This window comes from Diabrotica undecimpunctata, chromosome 4, assembly GCF_040954645.1.
Source record: "Diabrotica undecimpunctata isolate CICGRU chromosome 4, icDiaUnde3, whole genome shotgun sequence".
In the NCBI taxonomy this organism is placed as follows: Eukaryota; Metazoa; Arthropoda; class Insecta; order Coleoptera; family Chrysomelidae; genus Diabrotica; species Diabrotica undecimpunctata.
This window is the reverse complement of record NC_092806.1, coordinates 30,627,266-30,651,586: the sequence shown is the minus strand read 5'-3', so window position 1 is coordinate 30,651,586 and position 24,321 is coordinate 30,627,266. Positions and strand designations below refer to the sequence as shown.

The following is a 24,321-nucleotide window of genomic DNA, read 5'->3' as shown; positions in this document are numbered from 1 at the left end:
TTGGCCATGCCTTGCAATTTTTAGAAGGCTCCAGATTAAAGCAGAAATCTGAATTTGTTTCGAAACTATCTTACCGATTTTTCTATCAGATGTCGCTATTGCGTCCATAACGAAGTCATGTTATTGTTACTTCTAATAAGACAGAGAATTTTATTTTTCACGTTAAGAACGGCTATGAATAACTATTCTGATGAGCTTTATTAAAGCGAAATACGTATCAATAGGTACATAGACGCTTTGAACGTGAAATAAAATCTTTTCTGTCTTTTTCATTTTTCTTCGGATCTACTCTGTATGAGTACGAGAAACAAATTCGTTAGGATTTCTGCTTAGATGAATAGACATGTCGTGGAATGCAAATTTTAGATTCCCCATGTCTCTATTAACATCTTTATCATCGTTTGGCCATGCCTTGCAATTTTTAGAAGGCTCCAGATTAAAGCAGAAATCTGAATTTGTTTCGAAACTATCTTACCGATTTTTCTATCAGATGTCGCTATTGCGTCCATAACGAAGTCATGTTATTGTTACTTCTAATAAGACAGAGAATTTTATTTTTCACGTTAAGAACGGCTATGAATAACTATTCTGATGAGCTTTATTAAAGCGAAATACGTATCAATAGGTACATAGACGCTTTGAACGTGAAATAAAATCTTTTCTGTCTTTTTCATTTTTCTTCGGATCTACTCTGTATGAGTACGAGAAACAAATTCGTTAGGATTTCTGCTTAGATGAATAGACATGTCGTGGAATGCAAATTTTAGATTCCCCATGTCTCTATTAACATCTTTATCATCGTTTGGCCATGCCTTGCAATTTTTAGAAGGCTCCAGATTAAAGCAGAAATCTGAATTTGTTTCGAAACTATCTTACCGAGTTATCATTTGTTTTTATTTCTGGACCTTGTTCAAATTTTCTTCTAGTATCCGGATCCCACATAAAATTACTTGCCAACCTCTGGTCTGTAGCGTAGACAAGAAGATTTTTAAAGGAAACACAAATGAGTATCATAGAGTATAGTGACACCATCAAAGAAAAAATATATTTTATACATATGGACTAGTGTAAACTCGATGCGACAAACTAATTGACTGAAATATAAAGTTATAAACAAATATATTCTACTTAATACTGCCAAAATATATATCATTGACTATGGGTTTCATTAAATTGCCAAAACACTTTCGTACACCAATGAATAATATTTATTTATAATAAAACAATATTAGAACGTAGCTTTGATATTTTTGGTCGTTAAACTACATCGTTTTATGTCTAGAGCTTAAAGCGGTTGGTTCTCTTCGCACTTCAAATGAACGAAGTCTTTTTCGTCCTTGTGGAACGGGTAGGGCTTCACTGGAAGGTGGCTCACTCGCGGCAGTTTCCTTTTCCTTTTCGCTTCTGAAACACAAATATAAAGTACATAACGGTTAATGAAATCAAAGTCCAATCACAAAAACCAAAAAGAAGAATATATCGGTAGCAGCAAAGAAATCTGTGTACAAATTTCAATTCGTTTTTAGCATTTTGTCCTGTGATATTCAATTGGAAACGTTTTGTATTGAACCAGGAAAGCATAAAAGCAAACAATAAATTTGTTTTTGATTTTGCATTTATGCAATGAGTTATTGCCACACAAAATAAAATAAGAAAGAACCAAATATTAAAAAATAGATCTCTACATTTGAATAGGTGTTTGTGAGAGTCGTTTCACTAGTTTTTTTATTATTAAAAGTACCGTATTGGCCATAATAAAGCGAATTGAATATGTAAATTACATTTATTTTTATAATATTATAATTTGCTTGTGTGTGCTGTGGGGGACTAAAACTAAAGCGAGCCCTAGGCAAGATTGTAATTCCGGCCCTATTTTTCAGTCATGACGCATACTTTGCATTCGGTTTCAAAGCATATAGTATGTAGTTCTATTTAATTATCGGATTCCAAAAACAAAGGAAAAAATAATATACAAAAAATACAAAAAAAATGTACAAAAATTAATAAAAATATTTTATTAAAACAAACCATAATACTTAAACAAATATAGGGCGAGTTAACCAGCAATTGACCAATTAAGGAAATTTTCATAATTAAACTCATATAAGTCCTTTTACTTATTATTCTACACAAAACAAAAAATACTGAAATGTTTACTTATAATGTAAGATCGTGTAAAAGCGTTGAAACTATAATATACTAAATTCATTTAACAGAAAAGTAGCCGTCAACAAATGCATGCACAGAACACGCGAAACCTGATGTTTATATATTTGTACAGGGTTGTATTAAGATTCTAGCATCTGAATTTGAAATGAATTAATTTATAATTTTTAGGATTACTGTTAAAATAATAGTAATCAATGATTAATCTTCCAAAGAAGTATACTTTAATATTAGTTTTTGTAAACTGTCATTCACACATCATTAGATAATTGTGGTACTAATCAAAAGGCAAAAAATAGAAAGTTGTTGTTATACATTTTACGCTCTAAGACAAATATTTGGAAATAAGTAATAATATTATCATTAATGATATAAAAAGAGACCTCTTTTTGTGTAAAAGTTAGGGAAAATACTTATACATATATTATTGGGTAGATAGACTTATACATTTAACATTACATTAACATTAATAAATAAAATTTATTAAGTCGACGTTTCGATTTCGATTTAACATTTATTTGTGTCAGCAGAAACGAATGTATATTTAGAAGAATTGTGACGTCACTATTTTTGATTTTGATGCCGGTTATGTCGAAGATGGTTCGACATATCAAAATGCCGTTTTCAGATTTTGATTCAGGAGACAAAACTTTACATGAATCCATCGTTAGACCGTCCCCAAGTATTGCATAGGCGACAACGTACAAACGAACATACTTTGCGGATATAAAACGAAAGGTTTTCTTTGAAAATGATGAAAAAAACTTTTTACTATTACATATAAGTAATATCGAATTACGAAAAATAAGTACCGGAAAAAATTTCGAATAATTTCGTATCTTTTATTTATCATTGCTACTCATTTCTACATCAAAAGCTAGATCCATCTTCAACCGGATGGGGGCCTTCTTCAAGAGCCACAACCTCTCTCTTGGTATAAAAGTAAGAATGCTGCGATGCCACGTCTAATCTGTTCTTTTTTATGGTGTTGAATCGTGGACCTTGAATGAAGATATGTGCAGAAAATTGGAAGCATTTGAGATGTGGCTATATCGGAGAATACTTAAAATCCCGTGGACTGACCGAGTCACCAATGAGGAGGTCCTCAGAAGAATGAAGAAGAACCGAGAGGTACTGACCACCATCAAATCTCGAAAGTTACAGTACTTTGGACACATTATGCGAAATGAATCCAGATATGCCCTTCTACAAGCCGTCCTGCTAGGAAAAATATTTGGACAACGGGGTCCAGGAAGAAGAACGTCCTGGTTGAAGAACCTCATAACCTGGTTCAACACAACATCTATGCAGCTTTTCCGCGCTGTGGGAGATAAGGTGAAGATTGCCATGATGATCGCCAACATTCGTCACCGATAGGCACATCAAGAAGAAGAAAACTCATTTTTCATGTCGGCAAACTTAAAAGTTGTATTTTTAGCTGCTACATAATTTTATCATACTGTTTTTTTTGTATATAAACAAGTGCTAAAAGTTGCACTTTGAGAAGTGAGTCGTCAAAGGGGATGCATTTTAGATGTAGCCATTCTTGGATATCCGCTTTTCTAGAAATGTGGTGGGGTTTGACGTTGGATTACATAGTCGATTATCGAGCGCAGATTCCTACTAGGTTGTATCCATGTAAATTTGTGGATGTCTCTATGTTGAAAAAAGCCATTCATAATTTTGAGAGACATTGTTTCACAAAAATCTCTAAGACGCTTTCCGTTATCATTGGTTATTTGTTCCCCATATCTTCCTACGACTCTGTTATTTTCTTCTCTCCCTACTCTGCCGTTTAAATTTTCTAGTATAAAGATTTAACAGTTTTCTTTAACTTCAAAGAGTATTTCATTCATCCTGTTTTAGAAATCGTCTTTACTTTCTTAATCTGCATCTTCATTTGGGGCATACACTCCGACAATTACGATGTTGTGCCCTTGTTCATTTACTTCGGTCCACGATTTAATATTGCTTTAAGATTTTTTTCGAATGGCAATAGAGACTCTCTCTTAGCTCTGGTATCTTTACTCACTCCACTGTAGATATGTATATATTTTCCTATCTCTTCATTTCCTTTTCCCTTTTTCTTGGTCTCGGTGAGAATACATATATCTATTTTTTCCGCTAATTCTTTGAATACTTCTGCTTATTTGGTTCTAAGTCCTTGTACATTCCATGTAGCTAATATCATTTTCCTTTTCCGTTGCATTAGTCGTCTTTGTTTTAATCTATCCTTTGTATTCCGAGGCTTTTGGTCGAAATTTTTAGCATTAAATTAAATAACGTAATACCTTTATAAAAACTTACACTTTTATTTGATGAATTCCAGAAAGTATTAACTATAAATCCAAAACAATCTATTTGCAATCAAGTCTAGGTAATTCAGTCTTAATTCCACAATTTTCAATTCAAACTCACATAAGAAGCAATACGTAACGTTCAGGAGACTTTAAATATGTAGCTAAAACTACTACTAGCTTTTACGTATGACTTTTTAAACACGGGCATAATAAAAGCTGGATAAGCTCGAGGATGGATCGTTTTACACATATCGACACTCGCGGGTATGGATGAATAAATACGGAAACGCTCGTCCAACCTTGTCGAATTTACCCATCAACGATTCGGTATAATTTGGAAACTTTTCAGCAATAATTATGAATATTACGTTTTTCTGTTAAATAAAAACAAAAATTAATTAAAAAAATAAAAAAATTAAAAACCTAATTTTCGATCTTCAAAAATTACGGGCCCAAGGCACGTGCCTCAGTCCGACCCTGTGTATGTGCATGTAAATTGTGCGGGTTTAGAACCGCTGTATCCAGAATGAAGGATTGGAGATCCCCAGGTCCTGGAAATATTACTGTCGAATTATTTAAGGAAAAAGGCCTTTGGGTATGGAACACAATAATCTATTTGATGCAAAACTGCTGTCAACAGATACATCTGTTCCATCGTAGGAGAAGACGGTGCACTTTGTATCTATTTTGAAGAGAGACAACTGAAGAGATACCAATTACTATTGAGGTATGCATGTAAATAGTGTAATAAACCGATTGACCATTAAAGTCATTAATGATCATCATCATAGTCATTAACATCTTAGCACATGTGTTGTAGTTCATCATTAAGGTTCAGGAACTCAGATTATTTGATTAATGTTATTTTTCTACTGATCGCGATCATCCGTTACATGTACTGTCTCAGTATACTGTTTGTCCGGAACTTTCGTGATTTCTACCCATCGCTGTAGAGATCTGTAGCGTTGGAGTTGATTCTGAGGCCTTCCTTGGACAACCAAAGGCTCCATATTTTCCAAAGGGATCGTGACAAAGTTTCAGTATGCCAACTCTTGTATTTAATCTGTGTTACGGGTGTAACATATTCCATTATCATAAAAATTCAAGTTTGGTTTAAAGTCATTTAAAAACTTATTACGTCATTACGTCATAAATGAGATCCTTTATATATATTTCAAGAACTATTATTTACATAATACCTGAGGAGGCATTAAAACCAGATCAGAGCTTATTTTATAGTTCTAAAAAACAAGAAAAAATAATTTAAACCAAATCTTTCTACACACCTGTCTTTTTACGACTTCTCACTAGATAGATTTTTTAATAGTCGATCTTAAAACATTTTAGTGCTTTCCAAAAATGCAAAACTAGAAAAAAAAAAAAAAAATAAAAAAGTCGTAAAATTTTTTCTCGCCCAAAAATCACTATAAAAGCTCGTTTCCTACCCTAGATAAGCATCGTAAAAGGATGGCTGTACAATGCTATGGATGGGTTAGGAATTCCAAAAAACCTTATATGTATGAAAAACATGATAGTGATTAAGTTTCTATCCACAGTAAGAATTGAGGATGATACATGAACACATTTTAAAACACATAGGAGACTGAAACGGAGCGACGTACATTACATTTACATACTACATTAACCCCACAAAATCTTGAAGATATTAGTGATAAACTTGGAGAACGTTTTCATCAAGATATATCCAGTATAGAACAACGATATCAAGGAATATGGTGTCCGAGAATACTCATTATTCACATTATTTGGCTACGGAAAGCTCGAAACTAAATTAGAAGATTAAGTGAATTGAGTCAACAAAACCACAGGCTGTCTGAATGAAAAAATATGGAGAAATAAAAATATCGAGAAAGAAATGAAAGGCAGAATTTACAAAACAGTCATCAGACCAATAATGACGTACGCGGCAGAAACACGACCTGACAGAGAGGACAAAAAGGATGTTAGAAACAGCAGAGATGAAAACACTTAGAACAATTTATGGTAATACACTATGGGACAGAGCTAGAAGTACAGATATACGACGTAGATGCAAGGTGGAGAACGTCAAAAACTGGGTAAGAAATAGAAGAGTAGAATTGGAAGGACCATATAAGCGGAATGACAACAAATAGAGTAGTAAAGACGGCAAGAGGCGGTTCCCCAATAGGAAGACCACAAAAATGATGGAACGACAACTTACTGGAGCCACATTGAAAACAGAGTCATGTCTATATAAAAAGAAGAAGAAGAAGAAGAAGGTAGAAGAAGAGAATACTGGCTAACTACTGCTGGACACTTAAAAAAAGTTGCGTCAGAAGCAAAACACTCAAGAAAATCACTCACAACCACTAATGTAGTAATCTCATATCAGTATAGCTATAAATACGTAAAAAAATGTATTATTTGTATTGAATCTAAAAAAATTGAGTTGTACTGAATAAAAAAACTATTACAATTTTTGCATTTTTGGAAAACATGTAGCTTTTTAGGGGCAGTTTTCTCAGGTTTATATCTCTTGATATTAAGGACACAGATTAATTAGACGCACATAAATGCTGTATTTTATTTACTATAGAAGTAATGATCCGAAATTATGGTTAAACTAAGACGTCCGATAAATGTTTTCGTTATGTTCAAGACAAGAACATAATATTCCAAAATTGTATGTAAACCTATTAGAATTTAAAATATTAGCAAATTATGTCACATTTTGGACACACTGTACAACATTAGTTCTATTAATCAAATGTTTAATTGTACTTACTACACCGTATATATATTCTCAACGGAAATTTATAGCTACAAAACCAACATATCCCGTTTATCTAAACGGCATCAAAGTAATAATAAAAAACCCAAAATATATTTACTTTGTCTCTACTCTCGTAAGTCTCTGTTTGATTTTGGCTTGACTTGCAGTAAATTCGGCCAAGAGTCTTGCCAATCGAATCTGCAAAGTTTCCACCGTGCTCTCCAACTTTTTTATACTGTCGCTCATCGATTCTTGGGTATCTTTTGCGTTCCGGAATTGCTCTTCGTCCAGAAGGCCATCTTTTCGCAGAAGTTGGCAACCGCGTTCTGTTAGCGTTGCTCTAGCCTGAAACAATAAATTTTGCTTAGTGAAGGTGCTGATAAAAGACGGAGAACGATACAATGGATTAAGAAATTTTATTGCAGGAAAAATACTTTTAGACTAATATAGTATTTTCCTTTGTTTAGCGGGATTTTTATCTATAAAAATAAAGATTTATTTGTGAAAACAGACATGTATCGCGATAACTAATATACTACTGTATATTATTAATTACCCTAAAATAAGGAGCTGTGCAAAAGAAGAAACTGAGAGTGATGACATATATAAGATATTAAAAATATTGTGCAGGGATTTAATTATTTGGTTGAAAGCCCAACAAATAAAGTCAATAATTTTTGCAACGCAGGAAATGATGAATAGTTGCGGCGTGAAGTACGGCCACGAAATAGCGGTCTTCACATTGATTTACTACTATCCATAAATTTGTTTCTATTCATCACATATTTATTCTAAGCAGGTTTAAATTAAAAACTGCATAAGAAATAACTAACAAAATACATACATTAATCATCATCTAATCGAAAGCTTAAGTATGAATAGCGCTGAGATGGGAATTACTATAAACGCTAAAAAACGAAATATGTGCTTATTACAAAAAGACCACATAATATACACCAAATATTCACAATAAATGGTAACGTGATAGAACGAGTAGAAAAATATCAGTACTCGGGAACTTTGATCAATGAAACCATTCATCATAATCATACTGTTGAAATAAACAGACGAATAGAGATTGCCAGATCAGCATTTATACGAATAAAACCACTCCTAACAAGCTTCTTCTTCAAGTGCCATCTCCGCGGCGGAGGTCGGCAATCATGATAGCTATTCGGACTTTTGAGACGGCTGCTCTGAAAAGTTCATTTGATGTATATCCGTACCATTCTCTCCAGGTTGCGCAGCCACGACATTCTACGCCTCCCTATGCTTCTCTTTCCTTGGATCTTTCCCTGCGTAATCAGTTGGAGCAAGATGTATTTCTCTCCACGTGCAATATGTCCGAGATATTCCAATTTTCTTGTTTTAATTGTATTTAAAATTGCTATTTCTTTATTCATCCTTCTTAGAACCTCCTTGTTTGTGACGTGTTCTGTCCACGATATTTTCAGAATTCTTTTATACACCCACAGCTCGAATGATTCCAGCTTTTTCATTGATGTCGCATTCAAGGTCCAAGATTCCACCGCATAAAACAAAGTCGAAAAAACATAGCACCTCGCCAACCTAACTTTTGGTTTTAATTTTAAATCCCTTATACATAGCACTCTTCACATTTTGTTGAAATTTGCTCTAGTTTTCTATTCTGATTTTGATTTCCTGAATGTAATCATTTGTGTAGTTAATCATTGTTCCCAGATATGCATATTTGTCCACTTGTTCGACGTTGGTTCCGCATATTAGAAGATTCTCGTTATTTTTTTGAGTTTTTGATATTCTCATAAATTTCGTCTTCTTGACGTTCATTGTTAGACCGTACTCTTTTCAATACTCCGCTATTCTGGTCACCAGTCTCTGAAGATCTTTAATGTTTTCTTCTAAAATCACAGTGTTGTCCGCATATCTAATGTTAAAATCTAATGGGAACTCCATTTACCTTTATTCCAGCTGTTTCACTCTCACGAGCTTTTTCAGGATCTCTTCGGAGTAGGTATTAAAAATAATTGGCGACAATACGCATCCCTGTCTCACTCCACGTCTAATTTCAATTTCTTCTGACAGCTGTTCGTTAACACGTACTTTTGCTAGCTGTTTATAGTATAAATTTGATATGATCTTGAGGTCGTTGTAGTTAATCTTCTTTGATTTCAGGACATTCATTAATTGTTCATGTCGTACTTTCTCGAATGCTTTATTATAGTCAATAAAATATGCGTATATATCTTGATTGATGTCAAGACATCTTTGTATCATTATATTAAGTGAAAAAAGAGCTTCACGCGTTTTTAGGCCTTTGCGAAAACCAAATTGTGTATCATTAACGTCTATGTCCAGTTTGTGATATATTCGGTTATGGATGACTGTTAGTAGTAACTTTAGGACATGAGACATCAAGCTAATGGTGCGGTAATCACTGCATTCTCTTGCGTTTTTCTTTTTGGGGAGACAGATAAAAATCTACGTTAACCACTCTTTGGGTAATACGCCTGAACTATAAATTTGGTTCAAGAGTGTCACTAAAATATCAATGTGCTTCTCATCTAGATTTTTAGGATTTCTGTAGGAAGCATGTCAGGCTCTTCCCACTCTTCATTGTTTTTAATGCATGTAATATTTCTTCTTTTGTAATATATGGACCTATTTCTTCAGACGTAAGTTATATGTGTTCCCAATCTCCTCTTTCATCATCAAACAGTTCGTCGATATATTCTGCCCATCTTTATACTTTCTTGTTCGTCTGTGTTAAAGTAGTCCCATGTCTATCCAGAAGTGCACAAGTGGGATTTTGTTTTCTTAGTCCTGCCAATTTTTCAACTTTCTTGTGTAGGTTAAACAGATCATATTTATTTTAAAGGTCTTCGATCTCTATGCATTTCTCTTCAAAGTATTTTTCTTTTGTCTGCTTTATCATGTTCCTGATCTCGTGGTTTATCTCTCTGTATTTATTGCTGTATTTGTTTTTAAATTGTCTCCGTTGTTCCATCATATTGAGTATCTCGTCATTCATCCATTCTTCTTTTCTCCTTGCAGAAGTCTTTAGTATTTCTTTACAGGATTCCAGTAGACAATGTTTTAGTCGATCCCAGTACTCGTCAATATCTTTGGTGTTTGTGTTCAATTTGCTTCAGTTCACATGCAGTTCCTGTTGGAGGCATTCTTTTACGTTAGGTTCTTTAAGTTTTCTTGTGTCTATTGTAGGGATTCTTTGTTGTCTTTTAATATTCTTAAGGGTGAGTGTAATCTTGGCGATAAGCGGATTGTGATCTGAGGCCACGTATGATCCAGGATATGCTTTCACGGCTTTAACAGCATTACGGTATCTTTCATTGATTATAATGCAGTCTATCTGGTTCCTGAGTACTTTCTCCGATGTTTCTGCGGGCGATCGCCATGTATACAGTCGTCTGTTTGGTAACTTGAAAAATGTGTTTGTAATAATCAAGTTCTGCTTTTGACAGAATTGTAACAGATGTCCCTTTCCAATCTTTGTATTGAGATCATCTAGGACTATAGTGATTTCTCTTGTTTTCGTTATTCTCAGTGCCAAGCATTAAAAACTGTGGGGAAATACAGTGAATTAGAAGTTAATAACGGACCCAAAGAACCGGCAAGTGCTCTCTTGTGGGTTTACTACAATTTGGTGCAACATTTTGACTTTTTAAACAGACTGAAAAGGAATTAACTTATATTGATGCCGCTATTGAACACACCCCCACCTTAATTGAACTTTTGTTGTCAAGGGTAGAATATATAAGCATACCGGTGATCCTCAAGAGGCCCTCAAGTGGTTAGACGAGGCTCAAGTCTTAGATACAGCCAAACTCGAAATGCGTGAAATATATGTTACGTACGTGTTACGTGAAAGAAGCCGAAGAAACGTGGGGAAAATTTACGCGGGAAGGCGTTTCAGTGTGCATATCGTTTCAGACCGAGTGTGCGCTGGCATACCAGAGACTAGGAAAATTCGGAGATGCGTTAAAAAAATGTCACGAAATAGATAGGAATTTTTCCGAAATCAGAGATCAGTTCGACTTCCATACATGTATGCGAAAAATGACGCTAAGATCTTACTTAGGTCTATTACGGTTAGAAGACGTGCTTCGGGGTCATCCGTTTTATTTTAAAGCAGCCAAATGTGCCATTGAAGTGTATCTCCATCTGTTCGATGAGCCGTTCAAAAACGAGAGCGTGTAAAAGACATTAAATACAGAAAACCTTGAACCGTCGGAATTAAACAAATTAAGAAACAAATAGCGAAAGAAAAGAAAAAAGGCGGAACAAGAGAGCGCGCAAGCGTGAGAAGCACAAGTAAAGAGAGACTCGCATCACAAATCTCGGCAACAATGTGACGTGGAGGCGGATGCGCCACAACTTAATGAGTTAATTCCGGATAAATTGGCAAAGGTTGATGATCCATTAGAATAAGCTATAAAATTCCTACAGCCTTTATAAACAGTAGCCAAAGACAGAATAAAAATCCATCTGATGGCATTTGAAAAGTATATTATAAAGAAGTACTAGAGAGCGTTGGAAAAGATACAGAACTAATCACCACTATACAAACAAGAAAACTGGAGTACCTAGGTTACGTGATAAGGGGACCAAAATATGCAATTTTGAGACTCATAATATAGGGAAAGATTCAAGAAAGATCCGTTGGCCGAAGGCAGAATTCTTGGTTGGAGAAGGCAGGTCTTGATTGGTATCAAGGCAGATCGATTGATTTGTTTAGAGCAGCGAGTTCAAAAATAAAAATAGCCATTATGATTGTCAACCTCCATAGGGAGAAAATACTCGTAAGAAAAATAAAAAATTAAAAGAATATCTGTCGATAAAGGATGTACCTAGTAAAGCAAACTGAAAAATAAAATATCGATACAAGAATTCGATTCGTAACGATTCTCGAACGGTCAAAATTTAAAAGTCATCAACAATATTGAATCATCTGTTTACATTTTTATTCTAGACAATTCTCATTTTAAAATAATTACATATAAATAAAATGTCGAATTTTTACAATTATCAGTTCGACTGTTGTTAAAGTAGAAATTGAAAATTTAAATCGACACGTGAAAATAAACGCATTTTCAACTAAAATTGTGGTTAATTTCCATTAAAGATAATAAATAAGTAATCAAAAGTTACTTCCTTGTATAGATAAAAGATGAATTAGCAGCTAAAAATGGTTAAGAAATATAACTTATATTTAAACTACTTTTTATTTGTTAAATGTTCGAATGACTTACTTCTGGGTAATCGGCTAAAGCCACTAAAAGATCGTCTTTAGCTAAACAAAAGAGATCTGAATAGCCCAAAGACCGGACATTGGCAGTTCTCCTATTTCCTGTACGATTTCCGACAATATCCAAGACGCTAACTTCGCCGAATACTGAGCCAGCGCCAAGAGTAGCCAAAACTGTATAACCGTCATCAGCCACCACCTACAAAAGAAAAAAAACATGCGTGATAGATAATTTTAATTTTAAATTTTAAATTACAAATAAAATTTAGTATGGGATGGATTATAATTATGTTTTCAAAAGTTTTCAGTAATGTAAGTGTAGAGCATATTGCCGATTGTAAAACGAAAACATTGCAATATACAAAGAGACTAATAAAAATGGATTTAATGTAATTGTAATCTTCGCTATGCTGATGATACAGTCATAATAGCTGGTAGCCAAGAAGCGCTACAACGACTAATAGATAAAATAAACACTGAAGGAGAACGACTGGGCTTGAAGATTAATATAGACAAGACGAAGGTAATGGTGGTTAGTAGAACACGAAATATGCAATTAAATATAAGAGTAAACAATAAGAACATCCAAAAGGTCCCCAAGTTCAGATATCTCAGTAGTTGGATAACTGAAGATCTATATCCTGACATCTAGATACGTAGCAGGATTGAGCGAGCCAGAACAGCATTTACTAATATCAAAACCTTGCTAAGCAACAGCAGCCTTAACTTAACGCTTCGATATCGCTTTGTAAAATGTTACATTTACTCCATACTGCTATATGGTGTAGAAATCTGGACCATAAAGGCCAATGTGATGAACCGATTGGAGGCCTTTGAAATGTTGGTATTTAGAAGACTACTTAAAATTCCCTGGATAGATCACACAACACATGTCGAAGTATTAAATCGAATGGGCAGAGAACGAGAATTGCTGCCAATAATAAAAAGAAGAAAAATTGCTTATCTGGGTCGTATATTTCAAAATTCCAAGTACTGGTTCTTAAAGCTTATTATGGAAGGGAAGATAGAATGAAAACGGGACATCGGAAGAAAGAAATACTCATAGCTTAAAAACATAAGGAATTGGACAAACCTCGATGCCCATGCACTCTTTTGAGCCATACAAGATCGAGAGGAGTATGCCAGAATTGTCGCCAACATCCACTTATTGGATAGGGCACCATAAGAAGAAAAATGTAATTGTATGGATATAACATTATACAAATTAAAGATAAGTATATACTAAATAGTATATACTAAATATATACTAATAGTATCTAAAAAGTTCTGCAGTAGTGCAGAACTTTTTAGAGCGGCAGTCAACAGAGTCCACATAGCCATGATGATTTCCAACCTTCGATTGAAGATGGAACTTAAAGAAGAAGAATATACTAAATATTACAATAACGAATAATTTCAACGAGTCTTCTTGTCTTTTAAGATTAAACAATCGTTCCCAGACATACTTAATCCAAATCAGTTTCATAAAGTAATTTATACAGATGCGTCTAAAAATGATGTAGGGGTGGATAGTGCTGTTGTTTCCTCTTTCAGCACTACAAAACTAATCAAACTTGCTGTCGTTTGTAGTGCATACATTGGAAAACTATATGGTATCGTCGAGGCTTTTGGTATGTTGGAACCTACTGACCGCAATGTAACGATTTGCACAGATTTGAACTTATGGACCATGGAGTAATTGCCACTAATGGCTGGGTACCTTCACATGTAGGTCTTGCAAGAAATAAGGCTGCAGATGTAGCCGCAAAAGAAGCTTTTACATTGGATATACCTATATCAAATATCTAGCTGCATAATGATATTTAAAAAAAATGTTCAAAAAGCGTATAGAGGTGACAAATGGTAAGCTAATTGGAACACAACTGCGAGTCACTTACACGATATATAACCAGTTATACCTTCCTTAGAGCTACCACCTATGCCCAGAAGACACAAGGTTATTCTAAGAAGATTAAGAATTGGACACACTCGGCTTACACATGGCATCTACCGATCCACCTGCATGTTGCCATTGCAGCAGTCCCTTAACCGTCAAGCACAAAGAGTTTACTTCCGGTCACGTTGGACTGACGGAGTCTAATTGCTTGTTTTTGTATATATTATACCTAACGAAAGGTATTGTAATCCATGGCTTAGAAAGCTTTTACCTTAGGCTTATGCTCCTACCTTAATAATTTTTTTTAACTGATTTATATTATTCTTCAATGCTATAGATTTTCAGTTGCCTGAATAAAATAAGAATGATAACATTTATTATTAAATATATCAAAAATAAAAATAATTTAAAAGTAAGTTCATAAAATTACATGTGTTAATAAAAAATATATATTTTATTCTAATAAATAATTACCTGTAATCTTCCTCTCTTAACGATGTACATTTCTTTACCGACGTCACCTTTCCTGCAGATGTAATCTCCGGGTGAAAAAACCTGAAACGAAAGTTTGGAATTATATCAAATATCAATCCAGAAAGTTAATTATTTTAATTAAGTTTATTTCATGTTTTTTTTTATATCAATTTTAATAATCTTAGTGATCGATGAGATTAATTGAAATAAAACAAAGTTAAAAGAATTACAGTAAAAAGAGTACTTTCTGAATGACCGAGACCAATAGAAACTGGAAATCAGAAAACGTATTACCACGTAATACAAACGTAACGTAAATACAAACGTATAAAAGTATTTTAGTACGTTAAAAAAAAAACGATAAAAGCGATTGAATTTGAGTCAATTTCAAAATAGAGATGAAAATCAGTCGATTTCTATTACTTTTTATCGATTTTTTAAGGTTTATAAAATAATATGTATATGTATGTATATACAAAATAGGTATAACAGTATTATTCTATTTTTACTATTAAACAACACACATGAAACAACATTTCTCAATACGTACACAAACTTCAGTTTTTAAAGGTTGACAAATAAACTATTTAGAACATGGCGGATTCACACAGAAATTTTAATTGCGAAACAGACCTTCGTTTCGCTTCTTGTTGGGTGGTGTATTCTGTGGTATTACGTTTTACTTATTCAATTAACGGATTAATGTATATTTTTGCTGTCTTTTTAAATAATCCCAGTATGTGGTTGTCGTTTTTATTTTAATTTTATGTTTTATTTCTTGTCTATCTGAGATTATTTTTAATATAAAAATAAAATATTCTGACATATACGATCATAATATAAGCAGTGGCAGTAAAATTCAAGCTCAGCTAGGCATTTATTTTAACATAAAAATGTCCAGTTTTACAATTTTAATATAAATACAAATGTCAGGACCGGCTATTCTGTTTAATTTATATATAAAATTCATTTTTAACTCTAGAATAAAGATCACGACATTGTTTTATTGACCATACAACACAATGGCAATCGCTGTGACATGTTACACGTTTCCACCTCTATATTCATTTCACAGTAGGTACGAATTGTCGTAATTGTCACATTGACATTAAAAATTTCAAACGAAGTTCTAAAAGAATAAACAAATAATTAATAAAATGACTATTACGTTGTATACCGTCCAAGAAAAAGTGCAACTTGTAACATGGTACTTTCAGGGTCATTCGATACGCGAAGTAATTGATTTATTTATTGTTGCCTTCGAAAATAGACCCTCAACAAGTATTACAACAGTTAAAAATACCATTAAACATTTTCAAACTTCGGGATGTGTAAACAGTTGTAAAAAGTGTCATGAAGGTAATGAACCACGTGTTAGACCTGTCGATGAGGAGCGTCAAAACAGGGATATTGACATTTGTGCTTTTGTGGAAGCTAGTGAACCCTGCAATAGTGTACAAATTGCTAGGGAAGTTAACGAGAATGCTCGAACTGTCCAGCGAGTTCTCAAAAGGAATGGGGTTTTAAGATACAACCAACACAAGAACTGTTTCCGGAAGATAACTTTAGGCGGATGGAATTTTGTGAATTTATGTTAGATAAACAGAATGAAAATGTACACTTTTTAAAAAATATTTTATTTTCTAACGGATCTTCATTTTCATTATATAAAAAAACACAATCCATCTGTTGCAAGGTATTATTCTCGGAAAAATAAGCACCTCAGTGTTGCAGTGCGAACGCAGCCTCCGCAAAAGTTAAATGTTTGGACTGGGATGTTAGGCGAGCATATTGTCGGTCCATTTTTTATCAATGGAAACCTAAACGGTCCCAAATATTTACACCTTTTACAGAGTGAGATTATTTCGGCAGTTTAACGCCTTCCCGTTAATTTTCAGGAGGTTTATTTCCAACAGGATGGGTGTACACGTGGTACAATTATATGGCCCGTTAGATCCTGTGACTTAGCGCCTAACGATTTATTTTTTTGGAGTTTTCTTAAAGAAAACATTTAAAGGGAGCAGTTTGAAAGGACCACAAACCTAGTCGAATTAAGGGCAAAAATACTTCATTTCTCTGCAAGCATTACACCAGCCCTACTCCAAAATATGAGGAGAAATCTATATGACAGATTTGATTACTGTTTAGCACAAGGAAGTGGAATATTTGAGCCCTTAATTCATTAATCTGCTTTCCTAATTTTTCTTTTTTGTTAGGTACATTTTACGAAGTTTTTAGGTTCTTAATTAGGCAGTATTTTTTATGTTTAAGTTTGGAAGAATTTTATTGTTTTTTTTTGTTTAAAAGTACAAACGGTTCTTATTCTGGTTTTTTTTCTTCTTTCTTGTCTTATTGTTATAAGCTTTGTCCATAAAATTTGTACAATTTTCAATGACAATAAAGCATATTACTTATTTACTTATTTATTTGTATTGCTATTAAGGCTAAAAAATAAGGATGGGATTGCAATAAATCTTAATTCCTATGGTCAACAAAACAATGTCGTTATCTGTATTAACCAGTCATAAAATTCACGAATCCGATAATTAAACACAACCTTTGGCAAGTATGCGATAAGTTGCCCCCGACGTTCGCCGTCGGTCTTTCAAGTAATTTTGTCTTATCAGACAATAATTTTGTTTATTTCGTTGTTTTTAGCATAACAGAATTACATGTGCTCATAAAATGATAAAAAGTAATAACTGAGCATAACTGTGCTTTACCGAAAAATATTGAATTATTTTTACTTCACGTTAAAATGACATTTTAAGGTTTTTTCTCTCCATAAATTGAGAAATTGTATATTCAGACAATGAAAAATTTAGTAAAGCGCAGGGACCAGGTTGTACTACATCGTATCCGAATTGGACAAACCAGACTGACGCACGAACACTTACTAATGAAGGAACCTCCTAGAATATGCTACGCCTATGAAACCAATATAACTGTAGGCCACATTGTTATAGACTGTCCATTATATCAAGCAAGTATCAAGCTACTGGACTACCAAGTGATATAAAGTGCGCTTTGGACAGTGCGGATTATGACAAAATCATTAGGTTTTTAACACGTTCGCGACGAGCGTAGTTTTATGTATCTATTCATAAAAGTGTAATATTTTTAAAATTTTTTTCGCTATATTTGTTTATTTTAATGTAAATAAAAATTATTCCTATATCAACATATTGTGTTTTTTTAAGTTTTGGGTGTTTTTGTGTATGACAGCTCTTGTTAGATTACAGAAGTACAGTATTTAAACAAATATACTAACATATCTAAAAATGAAGGTTTTTGAAGGTTTTTTTTATTAAGATTGTTAATTTGTTTTGTAACGTGGACTTGAAATGTGAAGTGCCCTAATTCTTGAAGCATTTTTACATTCAATTAAAGAACTACAGTAAACTGGGTGCTTGTTTAGTAAGGATGTGTTCTTTTCTCTCCTAGCTACTTAAGAGTGAAATGAATCTATCTGCCTCCGGCAATATTACACTAGATTTCGTGCTGATAGTGGTAGGGGTAGACATTTGATACGATGGACTAATGGTATAAAGAGATTTATAAAAAATAGAATAAGAGGAGTTGCAGGTAGAAAAAGCAAACTACGCACAAAAGCAAAATTACGATTGATAAACAGCACCATACTGCCTATATTGACATATGCATCTCTCGCATGAGGACATATCAGCAATACAAATAAAAAGAGGATACAAGCAGCTTACAACGACAGCCAACGAGAAGCGGTAAATGTAGTCGCTAAACGCTTCTTGTTCAGAGAACTAACAGGTAAGGGTGACAGACACGATGGTCGAAAAAGAAAGAAATAAAGTTGCCTGGGCTAGAAAACCACCCAAGCTGGATACAGCGAGAGATAATAAGGTATCGATGACGTTCCATCGATGAAAGCACAAAAGACCAGAGCCGAAAATCCTATCCAACATGTCAATACTAGATAAGTTCGTAGCTTTATCAAAGAAAACAATCTTTAGCACTGGTGTAAGGTTAATAATGATACTGAATATGATGGATGATGAAAAAACCACACCAGCCATCAAAATAATACCAAACACTAACAAAAAAGGCGAAAGCCACATAACAAAATTAATAAAACTACAAAACCTGGGCACGAGGTCATCATCGAGCACCGAGTCGCTGAACAGAGTATAGCCCGGAGCGGAGCCTTAAGGCCCGAGCCCACGCTAGCCTGCATTGATCGGGTTAGGATATCGTGTTGCAGTTTTTGTAACCAGAACTTACACAGGACAAGCACTTGGCTGATAGAGAGCCCCTATTAGAGTGCTATAGGGAGGACAGGAATGGCCTGTAGCATTGGAGTGCGGTGGAACCGTTCCTGTTTACACGGATTAATCCACCTCGTTCGAATAAATTGTAACACCCAAATGTCATTCTAAAGGGTGTGTAAGTCTCTCAGGCTAGGTTTAATTAAATTACTGCTGCTGCTGAATTTACACAGCACAAGATAAGGAGCACTGGAGGTAACTGAGGAGGGCCTATGTTGAGCAATGGACGCTATCGGTTATATTATAAGTGTGTGGTTGGGATATTGACTGCGAAAATGTTATGATAATGTTGATAATTTCAGTGAATATGTAATTCTATAAGTTATAAAACTATTAAACAAAATCCTATAATTGTATAACTATTAACCAAATTAGGAAACAATTTTAATTTATATAATTTTTCGCTCGATGAAATAAAATTGCTTATTTTTAAAAAGTTACGGCAAACTCTAAAATATTTTTTATTAACACATTTTTCGTCCTTCTTAATGAGCTTTTAATAGATCGTAAAGCCTGTAGCCATTAGTAACACAGGGTATACTAATTTTCAGTTGTTTTTGTTTATCAATTTACTTTATTATGTACTGTGAGAATCTAAATGTTTGTGTAAGTCCAATATACTTTAATACAAAATAAATTAATATACGTTTTTAATAACGCTCTTTTTGATTACCAAGGACCCCAGCACTTTTCTTATATAAAAGTGGTTTTAGTTAAATTGCCTGAACCTTTGCAGAGAGATAGCCTTGCACATGGTAATCAAAATTCTGATTACCACAAGACTCAGAATTCAATTGTTTCTGAGTTAGAGATTAAAAGTGTCGGTTTATAGTCAATTTGAATAATGCATATTTGTATTTCTATATAATTGTTAGTAAATAAGTGCAAAAAACTTAAGGGAGTGGTTCTGCATAAAAGCATAATGACAGTTTGCTATATAAACGTATGCCCGCAAATACTTCGTTCGCCGAGATACGGGGTGTTGAAATTTTTCTTACACACTGGCGATTTATGTATTGCTTAGCAAAACTGACTAAGATATGCAAATACAATTGGGTATTTTGGTATATATTTCTCATTTTTTTTTTCTCTTACGCTCTCATTTTATTGCCAGAAAAATTTGTCCAGTCATAAAATTCCCCAGATCAGGAGACTTACTATCGACGTCAACTTTTCCTTTTCAATTTTTCTATTGTTGTTGATATTTTTCAGTGCAAAATATCTCCAAATAATTGCTTTAGCTACGTATAGACTCAAGAAACCTATCCAGAAGTTTCAAATGAGGTAGCGTCATGCGTTTTTCATTGCATGCAAAACTTACATCGCAAGTTAAGAAGGTAAAACTCTTTGCTGATGGCTGCTGTAAATAGAACAAAATAAAGCTATGATTGTTATGCTACACAGAGGGCTGCTATTCGTTTCTAAGAATGTTGAAAAGATAGTATTGATATTTTCGATACGAGACCATTTCTTCATACTACCGAACCGTTTATTTGGTCTTTGCGAAAAGAAGTTCAACAAACAAATAATTATCGAGAATACAGATCTCTTTATTAAAATAATTCAGATGGATGCAACCATAAGACGACTAGGTATTGACGTAGATATTTTTGATTGGAAACAAGAGGTAGTAGATCAATTTCAACCCATTTCTCAATGGAACTTTAATTTTTAGCCTTCCAAAAGTGGGCAGTAAACTTCCAACACATGATTCTCGTCTAAGCAGAACAGTTTTATTACTACTCCATTGGTAATGTTACATCCATTATGAAAGGGAAAGAAAATGTTTTAAGCATTAATTCTTCAAAAAGGGCTAAAAACAATACCTCAGCAAACAAGAAAAAATTGTCTGATGCCAAAATGCTTTCCGAATTGAATTTTGGGTTTGGAAGAAGCACCAGAATTATGAGTCCAAAATATTTTTTTATTGTTAAGAATGTAATGAAATTATCATATAATATATTTTTTACTGACTTCCTACCTATTTTTTATTAATTACATATTCAAGCAAAAGGAAAAAACTCTATAAACTAAGATGCAAAATCCAAAAATCCAAATTTTGAAAGCAAAACAGATAAAATTCGTTTTCAAAATATTGATTGAGCTTCTTAAAAACTCAAGATTACCATAAAATAATTTACTCAAATATCTAAACAAATTTTACATGTTTTGAAAATAAAATATCTTAATATGAAGCGATAACCGTTTTTTGCCCTTTTCCTAAAAGTTACATCTTTGGACTTAACGCGTTTTGCTGTTAAGGAACTCAATTATTAAATTTGGTGGCAAACTCATCACACAAACTAATATTTTTTTCGCGATTTCTGTTGGATATTGTTTCCATTTTGTCCAACGCTATCCAAATTTCTACAAATACGCTGTATTTTTTGTAGTGTTTGTCATTTTGGTCACCGTTACTTTTATCATATCAGTTGATTCTACAAGTATTGTCAATCTCTTTTCGATTAACAATAATCTATCAAAGTATTTCATTAACGTCTCTTTACATCCTTTCAATATATTTCTAATATAATAACAAGAGTTCTTTATCAAACAGTGAAATAAGAAATGAAACATTTTATAAAAATCTAAAAACCGGCAAATATTCCGGACCTGACAATACTCTAGCTGAACTATTAAGATACGGAACATATAAATTTTATGGATATTTAGCGGGAATATATCATATCCAGGCACTATACATGCACACAATGACTATGAATATTTCAAACTCTTTTAGGGATATTTAAAAATGTATAAATGTAAGTTATTTTAAGTTTATGTGGCAAAAAAAACAAATGCCATAATTTAATGTGAAAAGTGGTAGTATAAAGTGTATAGCTAAAGAAGAATTTATAAGTGAAATTTTATTAATATCGGCCAAAATCATAATATACCGAACGAAATAAAACACTGCTTACCCACAACACTAGGCATCAGGCATTCATCACGCATTATTTCATTCATTCTCTCTCCTGATGCCAACCAATATGTAGCTTCGCCGTTTTTAAAATTTTAAACTGTTTATCTTTGTGTCGTGTAGTGTTATATAATTATGTTTATGAAATTCTCAATAGATTGTTGGATAGGCCAAATCTCACGAAATGCCCCTGAAGATGCTCTAGGAGCGAAAGTACTTGGGCAAGATATATATTGTGGCTAAACACCCCCTTGTGAGAGCTTAAGAGGCGTAACCCCCACACGGGGTTACGCCTCTTAAGCTCTCTAGATCTATGTTACGAGGTAGATCAGTCCTCATTTTCTTTATTTAATTTTTCCTGTTATTTTTCTCCACTGTTTCCAATCTCTGATTTTTTGTCTCCATTGCCGTACGCCCGCCCTGTTGAGATCATTTGTTACTTCTTGTAGCCATGTAGATCTTGGTCTTCCACGTCTTCTTTTAGATTGAAAATAATATTGAAAATAGCCATTTTGCCCTTTGCTGTTTTATTTTACAAAGTATATCCTCTTTAATTTCGTTTAGTAGTTCATGATTCGTTCTTTGTCTATATTGGTTTTCATTAATTTTTATTGGTCCTAATATTACTCTTAGTATTTTCCTTTCTAGTATTCTAAGGTCTTCCTCTTGTTTTTTTGTCATGCTAAGGGTTTCGGCAGCATACATCATAGTCGGTCGAATTATTGTTTTATATATCTTCATTTTCGATTTCTTGCTCAGTAATTTATTTTTTAGAAGTTTTTTATTTGCATGGTATGTCTTATTTGCTGTAATTATCCTTTCTTTAACTTCTGTTTCCCTTTCTCCATTGTTTGTTATTAATATTCCCAAATACTTAAACTTTTCTACTTCTTCAAATATATATTCTCCCAGTCTAGTCTTTTTATTTTCATATTTTTTGTCAAATCTCATTATTTTTGTTTTTTCTTGATTTATTACTAAGCCCATTACTTTCCCTTCTGCTACCAATTCTTTTAACATACTTTCCATTGTTTTTCTGTTCTTTGTTATTAATACAATCTCGTCGGCATATGCTATTATTTGTCCCTCTCTCGTTCTAAATGTACCTTTGTTGGTTTTTCTGACTATATATTCCAGGGTAAGATTAAACAGAGTTGCAGATAATGAATCTCCTTGACGTACACATTTATTTATAACAAATTCTTCTATGTCTCCTTCTTGTGTTTTTACAGTTACTACAGTTTTGCTCATTGTCATTTTTATTAATCGTCTTAATTTGTTGTGTATTCTCATTTCTCTCATAGCTGTAAGTAATTTCGCTCTGTTTATTGAATCAAATGCTTATTGGAAGTCTATAAAAAGCAATTCAATTTCTATTTTATATCCATATTTTTCTCCATAATATTTGCTTTAACGTATGTATGGCATCTGTTGTTGACTTTCCCCTAGTAAATCCGCATTGATACTGTCCCATGATATTTGTAGTCGCTTCGGCCAGTCTTCGTTGTATTAAGGTTGACATGATTTTATACGCTGTGTTTAATAATGTCAGTCCTCTATAATTATTACACATTTGTTGGTATCCTTTTTTATGGACTGTGATAATTTGTCCTTTGTACCATTCTTCTGGCATCTTTTCTTCGTCCCATATGACTTTTATTAATTGGTATATTTTTTCTCTGAGTTCATGTCCACCATATTTTATAAGTTCCATGTTTATACCGTCTATACCTGGTGCTTTACCGTTGCGACCACTGTTTATAATTTCCTCAACTTCATCTTTCGTTGGTTTTTCTAGCTCGGTTTCTATCATCGTGGTCTCTTCTTCCACGTTTTCATTTAAGTGTTTGGGCAAGATAATAATAATAAATAAACTGTGTTCGATATCTGCCTTTTATTTGATTAAAGATCACTATATTTGTTCGAATGAAATATGTGAATCCTGTGGAATACAGTGTGTTCAGTAGAAACCAAACATAAACTACTAGTTCAAGGAAATAAGCAAAAAAAGTATCTTGTTTGTGATACTGCCCCAGCCAGGCAAACGACAGTTGTTTTGAGTAGTATGGCCTAGGACCTGGACAAGAACCTATTACTCTAGGAGCCAGGGGGTGTTGAGTATGCACTTTTAGGTCCCCTCGGTACTTTGACGTTTTTTCATGTTTTTTGGTGCGTATAATCAAGTTTTCGAGGGCTACTTAATTGTTTAAATGATTATATCTCCTAAACTATCAGATATATTTAATTTTACCAAAATGAAAATTGT

The 24,321-nt window shown here is 33.5% G+C and overlaps 1 protein-coding gene across 9 annotated transcripts in view; it reads right to left on the bottom strand.

The window, feature by feature from the left end:
* Positions 1–1,062: 1,062 nt before the first annotated feature.
* CngA (Cyclic nucleotide-gated ion channel subunit A) overlaps positions 1,063–24,321 on the bottom strand; it is a 277,163-nt gene continuing 253,904 nt past the window's right edge. For 5 of the 9 annotated variants that reach the window (XM_072529249.1, XM_072529253.1, XM_072529254.1 and 2 more), the window contains exons 8-11: positions 14,838–14,918; positions 12,471–12,665; positions 7,340–7,566; positions 1,064–1,404 (exon numbers count right to left, since the gene is read on the bottom strand). In XM_072529249.1, the coding sequence (XP_072385350.1) occupies positions 1,263–1,404; positions 7,340–7,566; positions 12,471–12,665; positions 14,838–14,918 (645 nt within the window). In that variant the 3' untranslated portion in view covers positions 1,064–1,262. Of the gene's footprint in view, positions 1,405–7,339; positions 7,567–12,470; positions 12,666–14,837; positions 14,919–24,321 lie in introns of all 9 variants that reach the window. The other 4 variants (XM_072529257.1, XM_072529255.1, XM_072529256.1 and 1 more) reach the window with 2 other exon arrangements.